General features: G+C 38.1%; 1 protein-coding gene across 1 annotated transcript in view; it reads left to right on the top strand.

Moving 5' to 3' along the window:
* The window catches only part of TBCE (tubulin folding cofactor E), a 79,231-nt gene that overhangs the window by 14,724 nt on the left and 41,218 nt on the right, over positions 1 to 23,289 (top strand). The window contains exon 3 of the mRNA XM_036754522.1: positions 4,475 to 4,559. Within this exon, the coding sequence (XP_036610417.1) occupies positions 4,475 to 4,559 (85 nt within the window). The remainder of the gene's footprint in view (positions 1 to 4,474; positions 4,560 to 23,289) is intronic.

The following is a 23,289-nucleotide window of genomic DNA, read 5'->3' as shown; positions in this document are numbered from 1 at the left end:
TTAAGTATAACTGCTGGATTTTGAGGATCTGTGCATTTTTAGAGCCCACAGGCAGCTGTTCTTTCCTCAAGGGTCATTTCCCCTGAAGCTGCCATTGTCATCTTTCCACATTTGTCGACAGGCTCTTTATCTCTGTTGGCTACTCTCATGGCCACAGTTGCTGTCTCTAGCGGACTCTACTACTGATTCTAGTTACATTTGGGACTTCTGATGGTACCTCTGGGCCTCCTGACCTGAAATAGTTACCTGAGCTCTCCCCTCTTGGAACGCTCATTCACCCAAGATCAGGATACAAAAGATAGAAAGGATCCATGTGCTCACAATCACCCTTCCCTCTTCTTCCCTAGTTTAAAGGAATCCTATCTCACTCATAACCCAAAATGGAAAAAGAGACCAACAAATGGGTGAGAATCTTTTGTATACATACTCGGTTCTGGTTCAGCCCCTTCTGAGTCATTGTTTTTTCCCTTCCCACAGACAATTAGAAGATATTGGCCATCCTACAGTACCAGGTCCTCAGTCATGGCTAACAACTGGCCTCCAAAGTTTCACATATTGGCTTGGATCTTGGCAGTGAATATATGTGCATGCATGCGTGCATTTTTCCCGGCAAGGGAAAATATGAGCATATTTACATATGGCATATTTGTAGTAGGTCTCCCTGTCCCAATCACCTCTCCTCTTGGATTTAGAATTAATTATTCCCTTTTGTTTAAGTTATTTTTCCTGTAAGCTGTGCTGCACCCTGCAACATGGTTGATGTATTGCTTGAAAAAATTTAAAGTAGGACTAGGCAACCTATAATCCTCAGGGCTGAATCCAGCCTAGTTCCAAGTAGCCTAGTTGAAGTGGACACAGCTCATAGATTGTGGCAGGGTATCTCTTATGTCTCAGTTTAGGATAATTATTATATCTATTTCATAACTTGAGATGACAGTTCTGAATAAGCCATTGTGGCATGGGCTACTGTATACAAGGTTAGGAAAGTGGGTAGGATTGCAGATACCCTCTCTCCCCCTCCTTGCTAAGTGTTAATCTAAAAGCCAGCAGATCAAGGAATAGAGGAGAGTAACTACAAAGTAAAAAGTCACTCTTATTTTTTTTGAGTGAACAAGGGGCGGGAAGTCTGTCCCGCAGAGTATGAAATGACAATTGGACTCTGGAAATGCATGTCCTACCTGTTGGACATGGAGAAGCTTCTGCTTCCATCTGCTAAGATTTTTTTTGTGTGTGTCTTCTGTAACTTCCTAGACTTTCTCTAACCCCCCTGGCCCAGCAAGTTGTCCATTTGTTCTTATAGTCGCCGTACTGAATAAAGATAATTACTTGTGTTTGGTTTTATTTAATAAAAGAAAAAAAAACTGGAGTTCTTTTTTAAAATTTATTTATTTAATTTATTTAATATATTTAGTTTTCAGCATTTTCACAAGAGTTTGAATTATGAATTTTCTCCCCATTTCTACCCTCTTGCCCACTCCAAGATGGCGTATATTCTGGTTGTCCCATTCCCCAGTCAGCCCTCCCTTCTGTCACCCCACTCCCCTCCCATCCCCTTTTCCCTTACTTTCTTGTAGGGCAAGATAAATTTCTGTGCCCCATTGCCTGTGTATCTTATTTCCTAGTTGCATGCAAAAACCTTTTTTTTTGTTTTTGAACATCTGTTTTTAAAACTTTGAGTTCCAAATTCTCTCCTCTCTTACCTCCCCACTCACCCTCCCTAAGAAGGCAAGCAATTCAGCATAGGCCACATGCATATCATTATGTAAAACCCTTCCACAATACTCATGTGAAAGACTAACTATATTTTGCTCCTTCCTAACCTATCCCCCTTTATTGAATTTTCTCCCTCAACCCTGTCCCTTTTCGAAAGTGTTTGTTTTTGATTACCTCCTGCCCCATCTGCCCTCCCTTCTATCATCCCCCCTTTTTTATCTTCTTCCTCCTTCTTTCCTATGGGGTAAGATATCCAATTGAGTGTATATGGTATTCCCTCCTCAGGTCAAATCCCATGAGAGCAAGATTCACTCATTCCCCCTCACCTGCCCCCTCTTCCCTTCCTACAGAACTGCTTTTTCTTGCCACTTTTATGCAAGATAATTTACCCCATTCTATCTCTCCCTTTTTCCTTCTCTCAATATATTCCTCTCTCATCCCTTAATTTGATTTTATTTTTTTAGATATCATCCCTTCATATTCAACTCACCCTGTGCCCTCTGTCTATATATATACACATATATATGTATGTATGTATACACATACACACATACATACACACACATATATATACATACATATATATGTGTGTGTGTGTGTGTGTGTATGTATGTATATTCTCTTCAGCTACCCTAATACTGAAGTCTCATGAATCATACACATCATCTTTCCATGTCGGAATGTAAACAAAACAGTTCAACTTTAGTAAGTCCCTTATGATTTCTCTTTCTTGTTTACCTTTTCATGCTTCTCTTGATTCTTGTGTTTGAAAGTCAGATTTTCTATTCAGCTCTGGTCTTTTCATAGAGAAAGCTTGAAAGTCCTCTATTTTATTGAAACTCCATATTTTGCCTTGGAGCATGATACTCAGTTTTGCTGGGTAGGTGATTCTTGGTTTTAATCCTAGCTCCATTGACTTCCGGAATATTGTATTCCAAGTCCTTTGATCCCTTAATGTAGAAGCTGCTAGATCGTGTGTTACTCTGATTGTGTTTCCACAATACTGAAATTGTTTCTTTCTGGCTGCTTGCAGTATTTTCTCCTTGATCTGGGAGCTCTGGAATTTGGCAACAATATTCCTGGGAGTTTTCTTTTTGGGATCTTTTTGAGGAGGCAATCTGTGGATTCTTTCAATTTCTATTTTGCCCTCTGGCTCTAGAATATCGGGGCAGTTCTTCTTGACAATTTCTTGAAAGATGATGTCTAGGCTCTTTTTTTTTGATCATGGCTTTCAGGTAGTCCAATAATTTTTAAATTCTCTCTCCTGGATCTATTTTCCAGGTTAGTGGTTTTGCCAATGAGATATTTCACGTTGTCTTCCATTTTTTTATTCCTTTGGTTCTGTTTTATAATATCTCGATTTCTCATAAAGTCACTAGCTTTCACTTGCTCCAATCTGATTTTTAAGGTAGTATTTTCTTCAGTGGTCTTTTGGACCTCCTTTTCCATTTGGCTAATTCTGCCTTTCAAGGCATTCTTCTCCTCATTGGCTTTTTGGTGTTCTTTTGCCATTTGAGTTAGTCTATTTTTTAAGGTTTTGTTTTCTTCAATATTTTTTTCAGTATTTTTTGGGTCTCCTTTAGCAAGTCATTGACTTGCTTTTCATGGTTTTCTCGCATCCTTCTCATTTCTCTTCCCAATTTTTCCTCCACTTCTCTAACTTGCTTTTCCAAATCCTTTTTGAGCTCTTCCGTGGCCTGAGACCAGTTCATGTTTTTCTTGGAGGCTTTTGATGTAGGCTCTTTGACTTTGTTGACTTCTTCTGGCTGTATGTTTTGGTCTTCTTTGTCACCAAAGAAAGAATCCAAAGTCTGAGACTGAATCTGAGTCTGTTTTTCGCTGCCTGGCCATGTTCCCAGCCAACTTACTTGACCCTTGAGTTTTTTGTCAGGGTATAACTGCTTGTAGAGTAGAGAGTACTTTTTTCCAAGCTTGAGGGGATGTGCTGTTGTTTTCAGAGCTATTTCTGTACAGCCAGCTCTGCCACACCAGTGCTCCTCTTCCCCCAAGAACCACCAGCCTGGACCAGACTCACATTTTAAGCAGGCTCTGCACTCTTGCTGTGATCTGCCACTTAATTCCTCCCACCAGGTGGGCCTGGGGCCAGAAGCAACTGCAGCTGTAGTTCTGTGGCTGCACCACCTCTGCTGCCCCTGGGGCATTGGCTGAACCATGAACTCCTTCTTTCCCTCTGTCCCCTGCAGCTTTTCATGCTAACCTTCTCTGTTGTCTTTGTTGTTTGTGGGTTGAGAAGTCTGGTAACTGCCACAGCTCACTGTATCACAGCACCTGGCTCCTGGTCTGGTTGGTCCTGCTGCCACCCACGCTGGGCTCTGCTCCCCTCTGCTCCTAGCTCCATGCGAGATAGACCTTACCCAGCAACCATCCAGGCTGTCCTGGGCTGGAGCCATGCTTGCCTCTGCTATTTTGTGGGTTCTGCAGTTCTAAAATTTGTTCAGAGCCATTTTTTATAGGTTTTTGGAGGGACCTGGCGGGGAGCTCACGCACTCCCTGCTTTCCAGCTGCCATCTTCTGGAGTTCTATTAACGGACTTTTGCAGCCCATGGTTTGAGTTAAGCATGTTGTTGGTTTTGCTTGGTACAGGAATGAATGATGGGATTTTGCCTTCACAAAAAAATAACAGTTTATCCTTCATTAATATTATCCTAGTAACATATTTTATGTTATGAAATATATTGTAGAGTTGGAAGAAAACACTAAATACATCATAATTATTTCTTATCTCATTTTTTTCCCCTAGGACTCTGGCTGGGAGTGGAATGGGACAACCCTCAAAGAGGAAAACATGATGGTAGCCATGAAGGGACTGTATATTTTAAATGCAGGTAATTTTTTATTTTATATCAATGTATTTATCTGAGTATAGCATAATAGGGGAAAAGGGAAAGAAATATTTTGATACAGGTGCACTAGAAAATGTTAGTTTGTATGTAGTAATGAACACTTTTTTCTTTGTGGCTATTACTACATTTGGAATAACCTGTTGCTATTTGTTTTTTAAAAGAGGAGATAAAAAAATGAAATGAAAACCAACTGACAGAATAATCATGTGAACCTTTTTATGTTTAGACTAGTATCAGTCCTAAGAACACCTGCTTTCCTTCTTTCACTAGATGGGTTCTAAATAAAGTAGCTCAGTCATCTGGGGTTTTACCAAATAAAGTTGACTTTTAAAAAGTTGTATCACCAACATACTTGCATTGATTTGGTTTGGATTATCTCATTATCCTAAAACACTCATGTTGCTTTTTTGGTAGTGGTGTTTAAATGTGACTCATTCTCAATAAGGTGATAGGGCAGTCCAGGAAAGAGAAATAATTTATTGCTATCGAAGAATTGCTTTTTTAATGTTTTATTTTAACATCACTGTCATATCCCAATACTACCTCACCATAGAAGCCTCTCTTAACAAAGAAGTACAGTTAAACAGAAGAAATCGACACACGGCACATGCAGCATATGCCTCATTCATTGTCAGCCCCAAGCAGGGAGGTATGCCCTATCATCAGCCATCTGAATTTAAGATTGATTGTATTGGTCTATATTGTTCATTTGGTTCTGCTTATTTGGTTCATCATCCGTTTGTACAAGCCTTCATAAATTTCTCTGAATTCTTCATATTCATTGTTTTTTAGTGTAGTAATATGTAGTTTCACTCATGAACCATGGTTTATTCAGTCATTCCCTAGTCATTTGGCATCTACCTTATTTCCAGTTTCCTGCCTGTACAATATATTTGGTATATATGAAAACTTTTCCTCTACTTTTGACATCCTTGGTGTTATTGAATAGTTTTCTATATAACATTCTAAATAACAGATGCACCTTTCTGGTTTTTTTTTTATGATTTTGTTATCAATCAGCAAGCATTTATTAAGAATCTGCTGTGTGCCAGGTACTGTGTTAGATGCTGGGGATACAAAGACAAAAGTGGTCTAGTCCTTGGAGATTTACATTCTACTAGGGGAAACAATATATACGTAATAGTTCTGTTCAAGATATATACAAAAGGAATACAAGCTAATTGGCAGAGAGGCCTTATTTGCTGGAGAGATCTGGAAAGGCTTCATGCAGAAAGTGATGCCTGAGTTGAATCTTGAAGGAAACTCGGGCTTCTTAGAGGCAAGAGTAAAAAGGGAGTATGTCCTAGGCATGCAGGACAGCTAGGACAAAGGCATGGAGATGGGTGGTGAAATGTTGAGTGGGAAGAATAGTAAAAAGACCAGTCTGATTATACTATGTAGTGTATGAAGAAAAGTAACATATAGTAATCAGTCAGTAAGCATTTATTAAGCACCTGCTTCTCCTGAGTTTATTCAGTTCACTTTCCATCAGTTCATACGGATTTTTCCAGATTTCTCCAAAACCATCTGCTTTATTGTTTCTTACAGCACAGTGGTATTCCATCCCATTCATATATTAGCTGTCTACCTGATTCACCCAGTTCTCATCTGTGGCTCCAAGAAGGTGTATCATGCACAGTGGCCACACCGTGGTAAACTGTCATGGCAGATGGGCTAAACCAGTACCAAATTGTCTGAATAATGAAGATTTTTTGAGGCTGAGGGAGGCATAGCTGTGTTTGTAGCCAGTAGATGGGAAGAGGTTGAAAATACATGACAGAGTGAGGATGATAAAAGAGTCAGTCTGTTGGAGGAGACTAGATAAAATATAATTGCCTGAGAAGGTAGAGGAGTTAGAGCAACAGGTAGGTTGCACAGCAGGCTATTGTAGACTCCTAGCATAGGGAGAAGTCAGTTTGGGGCAGATGGAAGTTGCCAGGTCTGGCCACTTGCTACCTTCTCTCAGGGGGCATTCTTCCATCACTGATAACTATATATGTAGGAATTTTCCTGTAGATCTTCTACCCTTTGTGGTGAAACTCCTTGAAAAGGGAATCTGCTGTAGATAGCTCCATTTCCTCTCTACTCATTCTCTTGTTAACCCTTTACAATCCATCTTTTGACCTCATTTCTTCCAACAAAACTGCTCTCCAAAGTTAACTAATGATCTCAGAATTGCCAAATCCAGTGACGTCAAGTTGTAGAATCCTAGCATAGAGGGAAGTTGTTCAGGGACAGATAAAAGTTGCTCAGCCTGACCCCTTGTTGCCTTTTCTCAGGCTACATGCACAGCCCGAGATGGAAGGCACACTGTTAAAAGAAGATCTGGCTCCTCTTCTCATCTGAGGCTGGAGATAAGGTGGCTCAGCAAGAAGTTGGGTTAGCCTCGGTAAAAAGTATGGCTACCTCTTCATGTGAGATGGGTGAAGGAGGAGTTAGTGAGAAAAGACATATGAGTGATATGCGATGAGGAAGAATGGCAAAGAGGGAACTCAAATTTTTTTTCTGTAAAATATTAGGCAAGATTCTCAGTTGAGAGGGTGGGAGTAGAGGGAGTTATAGACATTTTAAGGAGATATGAAAAGCTTTGGAAGAGCCATTGTAGAGAGTGAGATAGTGAGATAAGGGAGGTGTAGTAGGATTTCCTAACAGCATTGAGGACCCAGTTGAGTTTGGAGTTGTTGATTTCTTCTTTTTTGTTTTAGTTGCATGCCCAATTTATTGTCTCCCCTTTCACTTTTTTATTGCTGTGTTTAGAGATAAAAATTTCCCCCTAAGTACTGTTTTAACTACATCCCACAAATTTTTGTTGTTATTTTCTTTAATGAAATTTTAAATTGTTTCTGTGATTTATTTTTTGATCCATTATTCTTTAGGATTATATTATTTGATTTCCAATACATTTTTAATCTAATCCATCAAGACCATTTATTGAATTTAATTTTCATTGCATTATGATCTGGAAATGGTACATCTAATATTTCTGGGTTTTTGCATTTGTTTGTGAGGTTTTTATGCCCTAATACATAGTTTTTGTGAAGGTATCATGTACAGCTGAGCAAAAGCTATACTCCTTTCTCTTCCCATTCTGTATTCTCTAGAGGGTTATCATATCTAGCTTTTCTAAAATTCTATTTGTCCACTTAACTTTTTTGTTGTTTATTTTATGGTTTGGTTTGTCTAGTTCTGAGAAGAGTAAATTGATCCTCACTAGTCAGTTTTGCTGTCTGTTTTGTCCTATAAGTCATTTAACATTTCCTTTAGTAATTTGTGTGCCATGCCTTATGGTCCATCTATGTTCAATATTGCTGTTACTTCATTGTCTGTGGTACCTTTTGTTTGTGGTACCTTATAGTTTCCCAGCTTATCTATTTTAATTAGGTCTATTTTTGCTTTTCTTTGTCTGAGATTATGATTACTACCCCTGCATTTTTTACTTCAGTTGAAGCATAATACATTCTGCTCCAACCCCCTTATTTTAACTCTGTGTATCTTTCTGTTGCAAGTGTGTTTCTTACAAACAGTATATTGTTGGATTCTGGTTTCTAATCCATTCTGCTATCCACTTCTGTTTTATGGATAAGTTCATCTAATTCACACTCACAGCTATGAAAGCTAACTGTATTTCTCTCCATTCTGTTTTCATATATTTATCCTTTTTTTTCTTCTTTTTTACCCTGCCCTTCCTTAAAAGTCTGTTTTGATTCTGACAGTTTCCTTCCTTAATCTTCCCTCCCTCTTATTGCCCCTCTCCCCATTACTTAGTCCCTTCCCCTCCTACTTCTCTATTGGCTAAGATGGATTTCTAACCCAGCTGAGTGAGCGTGTGTGTGTGTGTGTGTGTGTGCGTGTGTGTGTATCTCCATTGTAAAAAACCTCCTTGTATGACTCTTTTATATGAGATGGTTTTCTCCATTTTTCCTCTCCCTTCCCCTTTCTTCCAGTACATTCCTTTTTCTCAGTCTTCCATTTTCTCTTCTGTTTCCAGGTCACTTGGGTTTGCTATGTAAATATTTTGCTCTGACCTAAACCTAAAAATACCTTATATTTTCTTCATTTAAAAATTCTTTTTAATATTTCGTATTGCTTAGTAAGTCATTAGCTTCTATTTGATTCATTCTAATTTTCAGGAAGCCAGGTTTTTTTTTAAGTGTAGTAAATATTGACATTTAAGGTAATAAATCTGACATCTATATAGTTGATTTAGTTTTTTTTTTAACTGTAGAAATTAAGTTTTTATTATTATTGTAGAACATCTGGCTGGTCTCTTTGTAGATATGCCTGTATTTTTTTTCCACTTGGTAGTATTTTATTTTTTCCAATTACATGTATAGATTGTTTTCAGCATTCACTTTATAAGATTTTGAGTTCCAAACTTTTTTCTCCCTTCCTGCCTGCCCCCTCCCCAACATGACGAGCAATCTGATATAGGCTATAGGAAGTCATTTTCTTGAGTAACATTTTATACCTTTTGTGCCAAGCTTTCTGTTTCTCTTTCCAATTCTTTATTCCATAGCTTTCATTTTTTTCATATTTTATTATTTAATAGCTCTCATTTCTTTTCCCTTTTTCCTTCTACCACTCTCATTTAGTTTTGAAAAATCATTTTTAGCTTTTTTTCCCTTTAAATTCTTTATCTCTTTCAGGAATACTGGTTAGTCTTCTGCACAAGCTGTATCTTTCTTCGCATCTTTGCTTTTGTAAATATTCTGTAGTCATTCTCCTGGATTTGTGTCTTTAGCTTCATTGTTGCTATAATAGCTCATTCTTTTAAGTCTCCTTCTTGATGACGGACTTTTATGTCAGTGCTGGTGTTTGTATACTTCTAGGGGGAATGTCCAGGATGAGCTTCTGTCCTTTTGAGTTCTTCATTTTTTGGGATGCTGAGTGTTCTTTTATTCCTCAGAAATAGCTCAGACTTAGAACCTGCAAACTTCTAGTACTCCCAGAGTGATATGATACTGGGTGAAGTCTGCTCTCTGCCCTTTTGGTCTAAGCTATAGGTTCCCAAAGTGGGCAATACCCCTTTCCTGGGGGGCTCTGGAACAATGGGGGGTGTAGTAGCCTTGGGTGCAGTTGAGGGGCATTGACTAAAAATAAGGGTTAACCCAACCCCAGAGAGGTACCAAGTAATTTTTTTTCTTTAAAAGGGGGAAGTAGGCCAGATAAGTTTGGGAACCTCTGCTACATATTCCTGATTCAGTTTTAGGTCTGAGCAAACCTCCTTTGGCTTGTGCATGGTTGGAAGTTTCAGCCAACTGCCTGTAGGCTCTTCTACTGTTAGTTGTCTAGGGTACAATGTAGGTTCAGAATGACTGAACTGAAAGCTCCCCTTTGGTCTGGAATTTGTGCCCTGGTTGTTTCACAACCTGGGCTAGAGGCCCCTATTCTAATAGTTCTTGGCATCAGAGTCACATAGCTACTGCTTGCTTCTGAACTTATTCCTCCTTCACTACACAGCCAAGGCCTATGAACACTCCTCTCTGCCAGCACTAGGCACAGGTCTTCTCCTGGGTCCACCTGGATCTGTGACCTAGCACTTGGTAGTGAACAGCTAAGCTGCCAGGTGGTATCTGTCTGTATTCTGTATTAGTTTAGGGATCCCCTGGGACCTATGCTTCCTCCCCTGGTGCCCAGTTTCAGTATTTTTTCAGTCCCTGGATGCAGGGTGCTGCTCACTGTCCTCTTGGTCTAATCTCTTGCATGTTTCTGATCCAGGTTTAGGTCAGAGCAAGATGTCTTTTAGGTGCTGGAATGCTCCGTGTACTCTTGAGCTTCTAGCCTTGTCCCATTACCAGTATCTACAAAACTTTGATTGTCTGCCTAAGCTGACCTAGGCTAGAAAAGTGATTCACTGTGATTTTTTCCTTGTTTGTCTGGTTCAGGATTCAGTTTGGTATATTTTCTAGATCTTTGAGGTGGAAGTGTTGTAGCAGGGCTTTTCTTTCTTCTACTTTGTCATCTTGAATCTACCTTCAGAAGGTGGGATTTTAGCTAGTACTTGAAGGAAGCCAAGGAAGCCAGGAGGGAGAGAGTTTTAGACATGAGGAATGGTCAGTGAAAATGGCCACATTTGGGAGGTGGAGTGTCTTGTACAAGAAGTATCAAGAAGTCCAGTCTTACTGGATCACAGAGTACATGGTGGAAGTAAGGTATAAGAAGACTGGAGAGGTAGGAGGGAGCCATGTTTTGAAGGGCTTTGAATGCTGGAGGATTTTATATATGATTCTGGAGTTGATAGAGAGCCACTGAAGTTTTTCCAATGGGGCAGGATGTGGGATGGGGCAGGTGGGGCATGATCACATCTATGCTTTAGGAAGATCACTTCAACAATTGAGTGGAGTATGCTCTGGAGTAGGGAGAGACTTGCTACAGGGAGACTTTGAAAGTAGTAAGGAAATTTGGATGGGGAACATTTGGCTGGAGATGGGGAGAAGATAATGAGTTTAGTTTTGGACATGTTGAGTTTAAAATGGCTACAGGGCATCTAGATTGGGATATCTCATAGGCAGTTGGTGTTGCAAGTTTGGAGATTTAGAGAGGGGTTAGGGCTGGATAAATAGATTTGAGAATAATCAGTATAGAATTGATCATTAAATCTATGGGATCTGATGAGATCACCAAGAAGAAGAGCTGCCTCTCAATGAGGACAGAGGTGAAAGAGGCCGAATAAGATTTTATTGAAAGATTGAAAGATAGGTTTGGGCCAGAAGGGATACAAATGCCATAGGAATGTTTCATCCACACAATCAGTGACTGAAATTCTGTTCATTGAGGTCTATAACCTCCTTTCAGCTCTCTCTGTTCCTCACACTCTTAATGCTTATTCTCTATCCTCAGTGCAGCCTCCTATCCCTTGACTGCTCCTGCTTTCCCAGGCAGCACTTGTACTATAGCTTCAGTTTCCTTCTTTCAAAATATTGCCCCATTTTGTAAACCAGTCTTTGAATTTTTTGCTTCTCACTTTTTTCCTAACCTCCAACCCTAATTGGTAGGAGTGTACGATTGGCTGTTTCTGCTCCTGTGCTGTTGGACAGCGCTAGAAGAAATCACACAAATATGTGGACTAGATCACCTACAAGTGTATGTTATCCCATTTCAGCTGGACCCTCACTGCTGCAAAGCCAATCCTTTGTACTCTTCTTTGATCAACTTTATCACATTCTCCATGTGATAAATAATAATTCCATTCCATATCTTCTGTTCCCTTCTCAAGCTACCTCCCCCTTACTACCTCTCCTCTTAGCAGAGGAATTCACCTCATAATTCCCAGATCAAATTTCCTTTCTTCCCAAAATTCATACTTCAGATCACCTCAGTATCATTTCCTTTCCTCCCATTTGTTTCATTCTCTAAAAGGAGATGTCCCTTCTCCTCATCAAGGCCATCTTTTCTATTTATGCCCTTGATTCTTTCCTGTCTTATCTATCACCTTGCCTTTGCTCATTCCCTTTCTCCCTAATTTTCTATTTCTTCTTTTCTACAGGTTCTTTCCCTTTGTGCCTTCAAACATGCCTGGTTCTCTCCCATCCTTAAAAGACTTTCGCTTGCTCCTGCTATTCCTTTAAACTATCATCATATTATTGATCATCCCTTTTACAATCAAATTCCTTGAAAAAGCTGTCTGTACATGTTGCCTCCATTTTTTTTTGCCTCTTCAACAACAAGGTACTGATTGACAAACAATTTCTGATGGACATAAAGAAGAGCTTTGAAGAAAGGAAGCAGACATTTATTAAGTACTTATGTGTTTGGCACTGTGTTTAGTTCTGAGGATACAAATACAAGCAAAAAGAAAGACCTTATCCTCAAGGAACTTAAATTCTAATGGGGGAAGATAAGACATAAGAAGAAAGCTGAAAAGATGGGGATGGGGAGAAATGAATTCCAGAAAGTTGGGATCAGGGCTTAGGGACAATAAAGGCTCTCCTGGGCCCCTCCACACAATGCAGCTTCCAGGAGGAACTTACCAGTGGGAAAAGGGGCCAGATCTTTCAGAAGGATATTCCATTGTGAACAGGCTGCAGAGGTGGTAGGATGTGCCAGGACAGAGAACTTCCGGTGCTAAGAGAAATTCCAGGATGAGATAGTAGTAGAGGAATGATTTTTGAAATTCAGAAATTTAGGGCCAGGATGGTCTTACCACCATAAGGGTGCTAATGCATCCTAAAGGTCATTGGACCTTTTCATCCATTCTCTTACTAAACTGTCCTAAATGTATTGCCTCCTCTATTAGAGCATGAGCTTGTTAAGAGCAGGGGCTATCTTACTTTTCTTTTTATATCTCCAGTACATAATACAATTCTTGGCACATAACAATTACATAATGAATGTTTCCTTCCTTCCTTCCTTCCTTCCTCCTTCCCTCCCTTTCTCTCTCCTTTCCTCTTTCCAGTTCTCTTATATATTTTTTTGCATTCCTGTGTTGTAATTTTCTTCCTATCTATGTAACTTTTCCTTCTTAGTTTCACTCATCATGCCTATTATAAGGCAGGATAACTAGATGTACTCTGAAGTTATGTTTCCTGTTACCTTTGGGTCCAATTCCGTAATTCACCTCTCTAAGGACAACCTATGAACCTTCCTCCGTTTAGTTGTAACTTTGTGTTGTGTTCTTTGGTTTCATTTGTAGTGAAAATGTCAGTATGGAATGTTCTGTTTCTTTAATATTCAAGCAATCATATTATGTACCTACTATCTTTTAGGCTTTGTGCTGTATGGTAAGGTCAAAGAGAATGGAAAAAAAAACCCCCATTGTCAAAGTGCTTACATTCTACTAGAACAATTGTATGTGTGTGTGTGTGTGTGTATGGATATATAGATATATTTATAGATATATATGAAGAGAATAAATACAGAATAATTGGGGAATGAGGAAAAACCTTGTCTGGTAGGTGGCACTTGAGCTACATCTTAAAGGAAGAAAGGGATTTTCTGAGGTGGAGGTCAGGAGGGAGTACAGGGTAGGGTGTGCATGAGACAGCCAGTTCAAAGGTACTGAGTTGGGCGACGGATGCCATATATGAGAAACAGAAAGAAAATAAATTTGGCAAAATCAGAGAGTTCAGGAGAAGGAATAATGTCTAGTGAGGTGGGAAAGATAGTTTTGAGCCTGGTTGTGATGGGGTTTAAAAACTTAACAGAGAGTTGATATTTAATTGTAGAGGCAAAAAAGGAGCCATTATAATTTAATTGAGTGTCTCTGTGTGTGTGTGTGTGTGTGTGTGTGTGTGTGTGTGTGTGTGTAGTGACATGGTCAGATGTGCACTTAAGGAAAATTACTTTGGCAGTATTGTATAGGATGAATGAGAATGGAGAAAACCTTGTGGCAGAGAGACCAATTAGGAGGCCACTGCAGTAATCTAGGGGAGAGGGGATGAGGGCCTGAACTAAGGTGGTGGCTGTGTGAGTACAGAGAAGATGTTGGATGAGAGAGATGTTGTGGGGGCAGAATTGATGAGACTTGGCAATTGATTAGATGTGTGAAAAAGATAATGCATAAGTTACAAGACTGAAAGAATATTGTTAGCCTTCAACATAAATGGGTGAAGTATAGGTTTTGGGGGAAAGATAATGAGACCTATTTAAGACATACTGAGTTTGAAATGTCTTTGGGGCATCCAGTTTAAGTAGACCAATAGGTAACTGTTGTGGGACTGAAATTCAGGGGAGAGACCAAGACTGGATATTTAGAACTGTGTTATGTGCACAGAGATGATAATTAGCCCTTTGGGAGCTGATGAGATTACCAGGAGAGCTAGGGTAGAGTATTACAGGAGTATTGTGTGAACTTGTTGGTCCATGGACAAAAATTGTACGTTAAGAATAAGAGCAGTTGTTAATGTTTACAGATAGATGATGTAGTATACTGCCCTGCCTTTTGGCCACTCCGATACTGTTATTATGGAAACAGAAGGAAGTCACATTTATATTTTATCTGTTTCATGGATTACCTGGACTAAAAAAATCATCTGAGGTCTAACCTTTTGGGAATGAGTTTCATTGTACTTAATTAGATTAATCTTCTAGAAGCAAACACAAAACCTGTCACCAGACTTCTATGCAAAGCCTTGTAATTAGAACTTGTCCAGAGTCTGTCCTTCACTAGCATAGTTTAAAAGTTTTTAAAAAATAAACAGCAAATGAAAATAAACATTTCCATATACGAAATAGAACAGAAAAAGTAGATTATATGTTGTATTTTTCCACTTACATATATAATAAATATAACTTTCAAAGCTATCCTGCTTGTCTGTGTTTCCTTCTGTCCTTTCTTCTGTTCTCTTCTGTATTTTAAAATGATTCAACCTCTTTTTTTTTTTTTTTTTTGGTCATTCTGTATCACCATCTCTCTCCCTCACATCTTCCTTTCCAATAAGGGGGAAAAAAGAAAAACAGAACTTTTGTAACCAATAGGCATAGCCAAGCAAAACAAATTCCAGCATTAGCTGTATCTGAAAATATACATCATGTTCTGTATTCTGAGTTCATCACTACTCTGTCAGGGATGTGTAGCATGTTTCATCGTTGGGCCTCTGGAGTCATAGTTGATCATTCACTAGTATAGTTTTCAAGAACTAGTGGTCATCCATAAGTCACAGTGAAGCCTTGGATTAGAACTTCTGAGAAATTATATCTAAACAAAAAGGACAGGACAAGGTCCCTCCTTATGGTCTATTATGGGAGGCAAGTTGTGTTATAAATATCTTATATATGACATACATGATATGTGGCAGATGTGAAAATATGAGAAGTACAAAGTTGTCTCAGCTCATTAACTCTTATTTAGTTTTCTAATAAAATAGCAAGTACATTTGCATTTGAAATTCAAAAGTATTTATTCAACAGTCAGTCAATAAGCATTTACTAAGTTGTGTACAAAAAGATATACATATAGGGAGAAAGAGGGAGGATAAATTTAACATTCACTAGTATGGTTTTCAAGAACCAGTGTTCATCCATACGTCACAATGAAGCATTGGATTAGGACTTTTGCAGAAGCTATGTTAATAAATGCTAGCCTATTTCTGGAGTTGTGTGTGGCCTTGGCCTCATGTCTTTTCTATATATGTACCTCACTACCATTAAGTTTAGAGGGGAAATGCTTTGTAACTACTGTTATTATTGCTCCAAAGAAAACAAAACAAAACAAATACTGTGTACCAGGCACCATTCTTAGCACTGGGGATACAAAGAAAGGCAAAAGACAGCTTTTGTCCTCAAGGAGCTTACAGTCTAATGGCATTGGAATGTGGTTGTGGGTGCTGTCCTCTAGACTGATGGTTCCTCAGATGATTCTGATGCTCATTACTTACTTCCTGAACTATTGCAATGCCCTGCCAGTTGACCCTCCCTGTGTAGTCTCTTCCCACTTTAATCCATTCTCCACTCAGCTGTCAAATTGATCTTCCTAAAATGCAGATCTGATCCTCCTATTCAGTAAACTCCAGTGGCTCCCTTTTACAGACCCCAAGATTAAATATAAAATCTGTCTTTGATTTTCAAAGCCCTTTATAATATGACCCCTTCCTGCTTTTCCAATCTTCTTGTATTTTATTCCCCTTCATATACTCTCCAGTCCAGTGACAGTGGCTTCCTTGCTATTTCTCAAACAAAACACTCTTTCTCCCAACTCTGAGCATTTTCACTGGCTATCTCCCATGCTTGGAATGCTCTCTCCTCATCTCTGCCTCCTACCTTCCCTGGCTTTCTTCGTGTCTTTGCTAAAATCCCACATTCTACAAGAAGCCTTTCCTGATTCCCCTCAATGCTAGTCTGTTCTGGTTATCGCTTATTTATCCTCTATGTATCTTTTTGTATATAGCTATTTGCGTGTTGTCTTGCCAGTAGACTGTGAGCTCTTGATCACAAAGCCTGTCTGTTTTTGCTTTCTTTTGTATCCCTGGCACTTAGCACAGTGTTTGGCACATAGTAATGTGTTTAATAAATGCTAATTGAAATGAAAAATGAAATGATTCTTCACTGGGGTTGCTGTGCAGCCAACCTAGACTTTAGTTTGTGGAATCCCAGTCAGGTTCAGATTAGTCTGGGATCATGCAGTCTGTAAAAAAGCTTTCATGAAATGCTTACTATGGGCTAGGTACATTGCTATGCACTGAGGATGCAAAGATAGGTAAAACATTCTTCCAACCCTCAAGGAACTCACATTCTAATAAGGGAGACAGCTTGTAAATAACTAGGCATGTATGTAATACATGTATAATGTTACATGTATTAAGTAATTAGGCATGTAACATGTATATATTATATAAATGTAAATACAAATAGTGTATGTATATGTTATGTGTAGCTATGTGTATATCCCTCTGTGTGTATGTGTGTGTTAGATGAAAGGTCATCTTAGAAGCCAGAAGGTAGGATTTGAGCTGAATCTTGAAAGAAACCAAAGATATCCAGAGGCAGAAATGAGGATGGAGAGAATTCCAGACCTGGAGGACAACCAGTAGAAAGGAAAGAAATGGAATGGCCTGTGCAAGTATGCCAGTGTAGCTGGATAGTGGAGTATTTGGAGGGGAGTAAAGCATAAGAAGACTGGAAAAGAACCAGGTTATAAAGAACTTTAAATGCAAAGAAAAGCACTTTTTATTTGATCCCAGAGGCAATAGGGAACCAGTGGAGTTTCTTGAATTGGAGTCAGGAGAGAGCTGATGTGGTTATACCTATCCTGTTGGAGTAACTGTTGGGCAGCTGTGTAGAAAATGAATTGAAGTGGACAGAAGACTTGAGATTGGGAGACCAATTAGAAAGCTATTGCAGTAGAATAGAAGAGAAATAAGTGTTCTCAAGGTTACGTACCACACAGGCTAGTGGCTACCGGTTAAATAGCTTCATTGATCTATTGTGGAAATGAGTCCTAATAGTTTTTCTGGAAGCCATGGCCATAACAAATTAGTTCTTTTAGACAGTGAGCTTTGGCCATTTGTTGAGTTAGTTCATGCATGATAATCAAATATCTTTATTAGGAGAATGCCAATTAGTCGAGTATAAACCTCTGGTGATCAATCCTAGACAGTTAAGAAAAAGAGAGAGCAATGCCTAAATGAGATTCTTTCATTTGTGAGATTGCTTTTACCGTTAAGAACAAAACATTAACAAAATATATGTGATGAGCACTGAGAAAATTGCAAACTTGTATAGTTAATGTACCCATTACATATTAGGGTATTTTAGATGAGGGAGATTTTACTTCTAGTTCAGGTGGTCGTAGAAGTTTTATGTGGATGACTTTTGATCTACACCTTGAATAATGTGAAAAATTGAATGGGAGCAGGTGAGTGGGGTTGGATAATGGCATTTCAGGCAGTAGAACAGGGTAGGTAAAGCACAGAGATCAAAAAGCATGTTTTGGAAACAGTGAGCTCAGATAGAGATAATTTCAATTGTTCTGTCATATTAATGCAGCTTATTAAAGAGAATTAAAACATTTTCATTTAATAAACTATAAATGTAGCATAGAATATTTAAAGCTAATAAAGGCATTTTATGCTACCTGTATGTATTTTACTTGACTAAGTTAGATTTCCTGCTAATAAATTACACATACGTACTTTATAAAATTCATTCATTTGAGTTTTTTGATATTTGAATCTCACTTGAGAAGTTAAAATAGCAAAATTTTAGTCATTACAGGGAAAAGTATGTTTAACCATCATGGTATTTAATTTGCTTTAATATAATTTATGATGTCTGAATGAATCCAAAGCAGCTTGCAGTATTTCATTAATCTTCATTTAAGATACTTCCTGAAATAAGAAGAAAGCAGAATAGTACTCGATTCATTTTGTCTAAGTCCAAGCCCAGACAGCTAAACCTTTCGTTTATAATCACATGAGGGGAAGTACAGCCTAGTAGCTAGAGACCAGCCTTGAGTCAAGAAGGCTCTTCAAAGCTTATCTCTGATACATACTTGTGGTGTCACTATTAACCCTTGGTGAAAACTAAGGCACCTCCCTCAGACTGTAAGTTGCCCAGCTGCGCCAGTGAATTAGTTTTATTTTTGATTGGAGTCTTTTCCGAGTAACAAGGAGAGTTGATCAGTTTTTCATGCCTCCATCCATTTATCCCCACCATTTAGTAGCTAGTACTGTCTAAATGAGTGATATTATGAGAAGTCTGATACTACAAGATAGGAAAAGGAAGCCCAAAAAGAAAATTGATATAGCCTAATGATATTTATTGAAGGAAATTCTCTATATAGCTGGGAGAAGCCTTAGGAAGACTTGATGCATAGATGCTGTAGCTCTTCTAGTTTCTGTATTGGGTTGGGACTCTACCAGCTATCTGTGTAGCATGAGGGCTTGCATTTTCAGGTTAGTTCATGGGGGTGGAAGTACCCTATCTAACTTATGGGAATGGCAGCATCAAAGATACCTTCCCATTCCCCCTCCCCGCCCCAAATGTATGGGAAACATCCTATCTCTCATGTGTGTTAGTGATATTTCACAAGTTTTTTTCATTTTCCATGTGTTTGGGGGCAGTGGTTAACTGTTATCTCATTTCCCATAGATAGATAGATAGATAGATATGATTTGTAGACTTTCAGCATAATAATTGGTTAAGGGGGTAAAGGAGGGAGGAAAGGAAATAGGCAGAGTGTGACTTACCCCATAGTTGATAGAAAATTTATTTGTCCTTTTTTCATAGAGAAAGGAGATTACCCTCAAAGCCTAGACTGAACTCCTGAGAAACTTACCCAGAACCCATGGACTCTGCCATGAATGGCCATTATCTCATTGGGAATTTGAATAATTAGCAATAGAGAAAGAAGGTGCCATTAAGTTTGTTCATTTTGTTATAGATAGTTTGAACTCTCTTAGGCCAATTTCTAGACTGTCTGGATACAGTAAACAGCTTAATTTTGATTTGGGGCTTTTGTTGGAAACTTACACCCATGAAATGGATTGGCAGTCAAGTATAGACAGGGTGCTGGAATAGTCTCTAGAACAATCAGAGGAGGGATTTCCGTATTTATATGTGATTTGGAGCAGCCTCCCATATGGTTGTTCAGAGTTTGCAACTCTTGTGGAGATAAGGTTCACTTGTTTCTTTTGACCATCTCCTAAATGTCCTTTCTGCCATAAGTCATGATAATTTCAGTAATGGTGCTTACTATTTGTCAGGCACTAGGCTAATAAGCACTTTGCAGTTATTATCTCATTTGAGCCTCACAACAACTCTGGGAGGTAGGTGCTATTATTATCCCCATTTTACAGATAAGGAAACTGAGGCAAACAGTGATTTTTAAGTGACTTTCCCAGGGTTACACAGCTAGTAAGTGCCTGAGGTCGTTTGTAGTTTACTTTGTTTTTTTCTCAAATCTTTTCTCTCTTCATATAACTTTGAGGTCTAGTACCTTAATTTCTTTAGTTCCTAACTAACATTTGAAATTGCTTATCTGTTCTCATAAATTTATCTAAAACACTGTATTTGTGAAACGGTCATTGGTGCCAGGTACAGCTGTCTAGGACTTCTGTGTGCTCTCTTGCCTCTGCTGCTGTCCTTTGCATGGATGAGACCTGTGGTTTAGGTAATTACCTTCACTTCTCATTAATTTGATCCTAGAAATTTTCAGTTGTTCTTTTAAACCAAATCATATAAACTGGGCTAAAATGTGTAGGTCAGTACTGCTCAGTTACATTACCCACTTTTAAAAAATTTTTGTGTTCTAAGAAGTGACCAGATTGAATTATACTTTATTGTTCGTAGCATAAAAAAAACCCTGTGATGTTACTCCTTCTGTACTGATGATTAAAATGTCTTTGTTGACATTAGGACTTTTTTTCTTTTTAAAAGAATTTAATTTCAGTATTTTTTTCTTTGACCTGGAAGCCCTGAATTTTGGGGTATGTTGTTCCCTGGAAGTTTTCCTTTTTGGAGTTTCAGGAGGTGACCAGTATATTCTAATTGCACTCTGCCTTCTGTTTCTAGGCGATCTGGGCAGTTTTCTTTTAAGGTTTCTTGAAATATGATGTGTCTAGGCTCTTGCTTTGGTCTTAATTTAGGTAGTCCGATGATACTTAAATTTTTTTCTCTCCTCAATCTGTTTCTAGGTCAGTCGTTTTGGCCATGAGATACCTTGTATTTTATTTTATTTTTCTGACATCTTTACTTTGTTTTTAATATTTCTTGTTGTCTCATAGAGTTATTGACATCTTTTTGTTCCTAATTTTCAGGGGGTTTGTAGTTTAGACAGGGTTTCTTTCTTCAGTACTTCTTAATTATTTTCCATTTTTTTGCCTCTAGTACTGTCATTTCATTGACAAAAAACTTCTTTTAACTCTTGCTTCATCTCTTCCAGGAATTCTAACCCTATTAGGGGTTTCTAAAATACGTAGTTGTAGAAGATTATTAAAAAGTACTTTGAGATTCTCAGACGAAAGGTATTAGATCCCTGGAAGATATTCTTCTGATATATTGTAAAATACTAAAAAGTAAATAGAAATAAATAAAATTAAGGTACGAATTTAAGAAATGATTGGCATTCTTAGAATTTGTGGTTCAGAAGGAAACACAGGGAATTCCTTTATGAATCTTGGGAATGCTTTTGGACTATCGAGATAGTTGAGCCAGAAGATAGAACTGACTCATACGCTAGAGTTCTTTAAAAGACTTTTAAAATTGATATATATTATTTTTATATTGCCTGATTTTCTGCCTGTATTCTTCCCTCTCCCTCCTCCTCTTCCCTGAGAAGCTATCCTATATAACAAAGATATTTTTTTTTAAAGAAACAAGACAAAGAGGAAGAACAGTTAAATAAAAATAAGCAAAACCAATCAGAATACGCAAAGAATCTAGCAATATACGCAATGTTCCACACCCTTGGGAATTCCCACCCACCTGTCCCCTCCCCCCTAACAACCTTCCCCCTTCCCCCACCTCTGCAAAGGAATGGGGAGAGATACCTTTTCATAGCTCTTTTTTGGGGAACCTTGTTCTTTGTAATTTTTCAACATTCATTTTATTGTTTTGTGGTGGTTATTCTTGCCACTTATTGATGTAGTCATTGTATATGTTTTCTTAATTCTGCTTTCTTCATTCTGCATCATTTCATGCAAATATATGCTTTTCTGTATTCATATATTCCATATTTCTTATAGCACAGTAATATTCCATTACATTTTTGTACCACAGTTTGTTTAACTGTTGCCTAGTCGATGGGCATATACTTTGTTTACAGTTCTTTGCTACTGCAAATTAACTAGTGATGAACATAAACTGAAATTGGGGCAGAAGGCCAAACCCTTGCTTCCATTTTAGGGATTCTCCTAACTGGGAGTTCTGAGCAATTGTGTTTGTAGACAAAATTTCATTTGATTTCATAAGAATGCAGAGGAGGGGACCATGGGGACTTGAGTGACCATTCTGTGACCCTAACCTTAAAAACAAAACTAATTGTTATATCCTGAGATAAAGGGGTAGAGAACAGAGGGCACAAAAATATTGTTGGCTACTTGTATCCTCCTTTGCAACACCAACACCCACCATGTAATATTAAAATATTTTTTAGGGAATCAAACTCAATATAGTATATCTGGAAATTATTTTCAAGAGCATATCTGTCAGTTACTACCTTTTGTTTTTCTGATGAGAAAACAGATGTTATCAGGGCCAGTTTAAAAAACTGTTAAAGCAAGTTTTATTATGTGCACATATAACAGAAGTCAGTATTTTCTTCTATCATGATGAATGGCTAATTATGTAAATTCCTTGAAAGGATTCCAAGTATGTTTATCTTCAAAAGCTTACCAGAATAAATAAGTCTCATTATAAATTGCTACATACCCAACCTTTCCCTACAAAAAATCTTGTAGTATGTAACTTTTTGAAGTTTCTGTGGATTTGGCACCCAGGATTTGTCACAGCCAGCAAATCTCAGCAAGGATAGTGCTCAGTCAATGAACATTTGTTAAGTGCCAGCCATGTGCTAGGCATTGTGTTAAACTATGCTTAACATTTTAACTTTTTTATCAGGGACTATAATTAGCAAGAGAGAAAGAGGAAAGACCTATTATAGGGTTTATTCTCCTCCTCCTTGCCCTAGCCCCTCCCTAGCTTTCCACTTTCATTGAAAAGATCTATTCTGTGCTACTGGCTCACCTACTAGTGTCCCCTACCTCTACATCCACTGCTCGGCCTACTAGGGATGATGATAAACTGCCTGAACTCATTCTTCAATAATGAACATACTCGTGCTCATCATACTTTTCCTGTCTCAATGATCAAATCTTTTTAGAGGTCAGTCTGGCAGCATGCAATAAAAATTTTAAAACTGATCGTAGTGGTTATCCAATAGACCTTCTACTGGAAATATACCCCAGTGAAGTAATTAAAAAGAAGTAAAAAATGTGTTTCAATGGAAATATTCATAGTAGCATTATTTATAATAGTAAAAAACTTTAAATAACTTGTCCAGTGGTTGAGGGAATAACTGAATAAATTATGTGATATATCAGTGTAATGAAATGTATTGAAATGAATAGAATATTGCACCATTAAAAATGACAAGCATGAGAAATATAAAGAAATATGGAGTTATGCAAATAGAAGATACAGCTAGAACAGCAGTATACATATAATAGCATTTTACTTTAATAATAACTTTCAGGATCTAGTAACTGATTGTGCCAACTAAAAATGTTGCACAATAATAAAGGAAAAATCACATAATTTTCTTTTGTAAAAGTTATTT

Source organism: Trichosurus vulpecula, chromosome 4, assembly GCF_011100635.1.
Source record: "Trichosurus vulpecula isolate mTriVul1 chromosome 4, mTriVul1.pri, whole genome shotgun sequence".
Classification (NCBI taxonomy): domain Eukaryota; kingdom Metazoa; phylum Chordata; class Mammalia; order Diprotodontia; family Phalangeridae; genus Trichosurus; species Trichosurus vulpecula.
The sequence above is the reverse complement of the archived record's forward strand: the minus strand, read 5'-3'. Positions and strand labels throughout refer to the sequence as shown.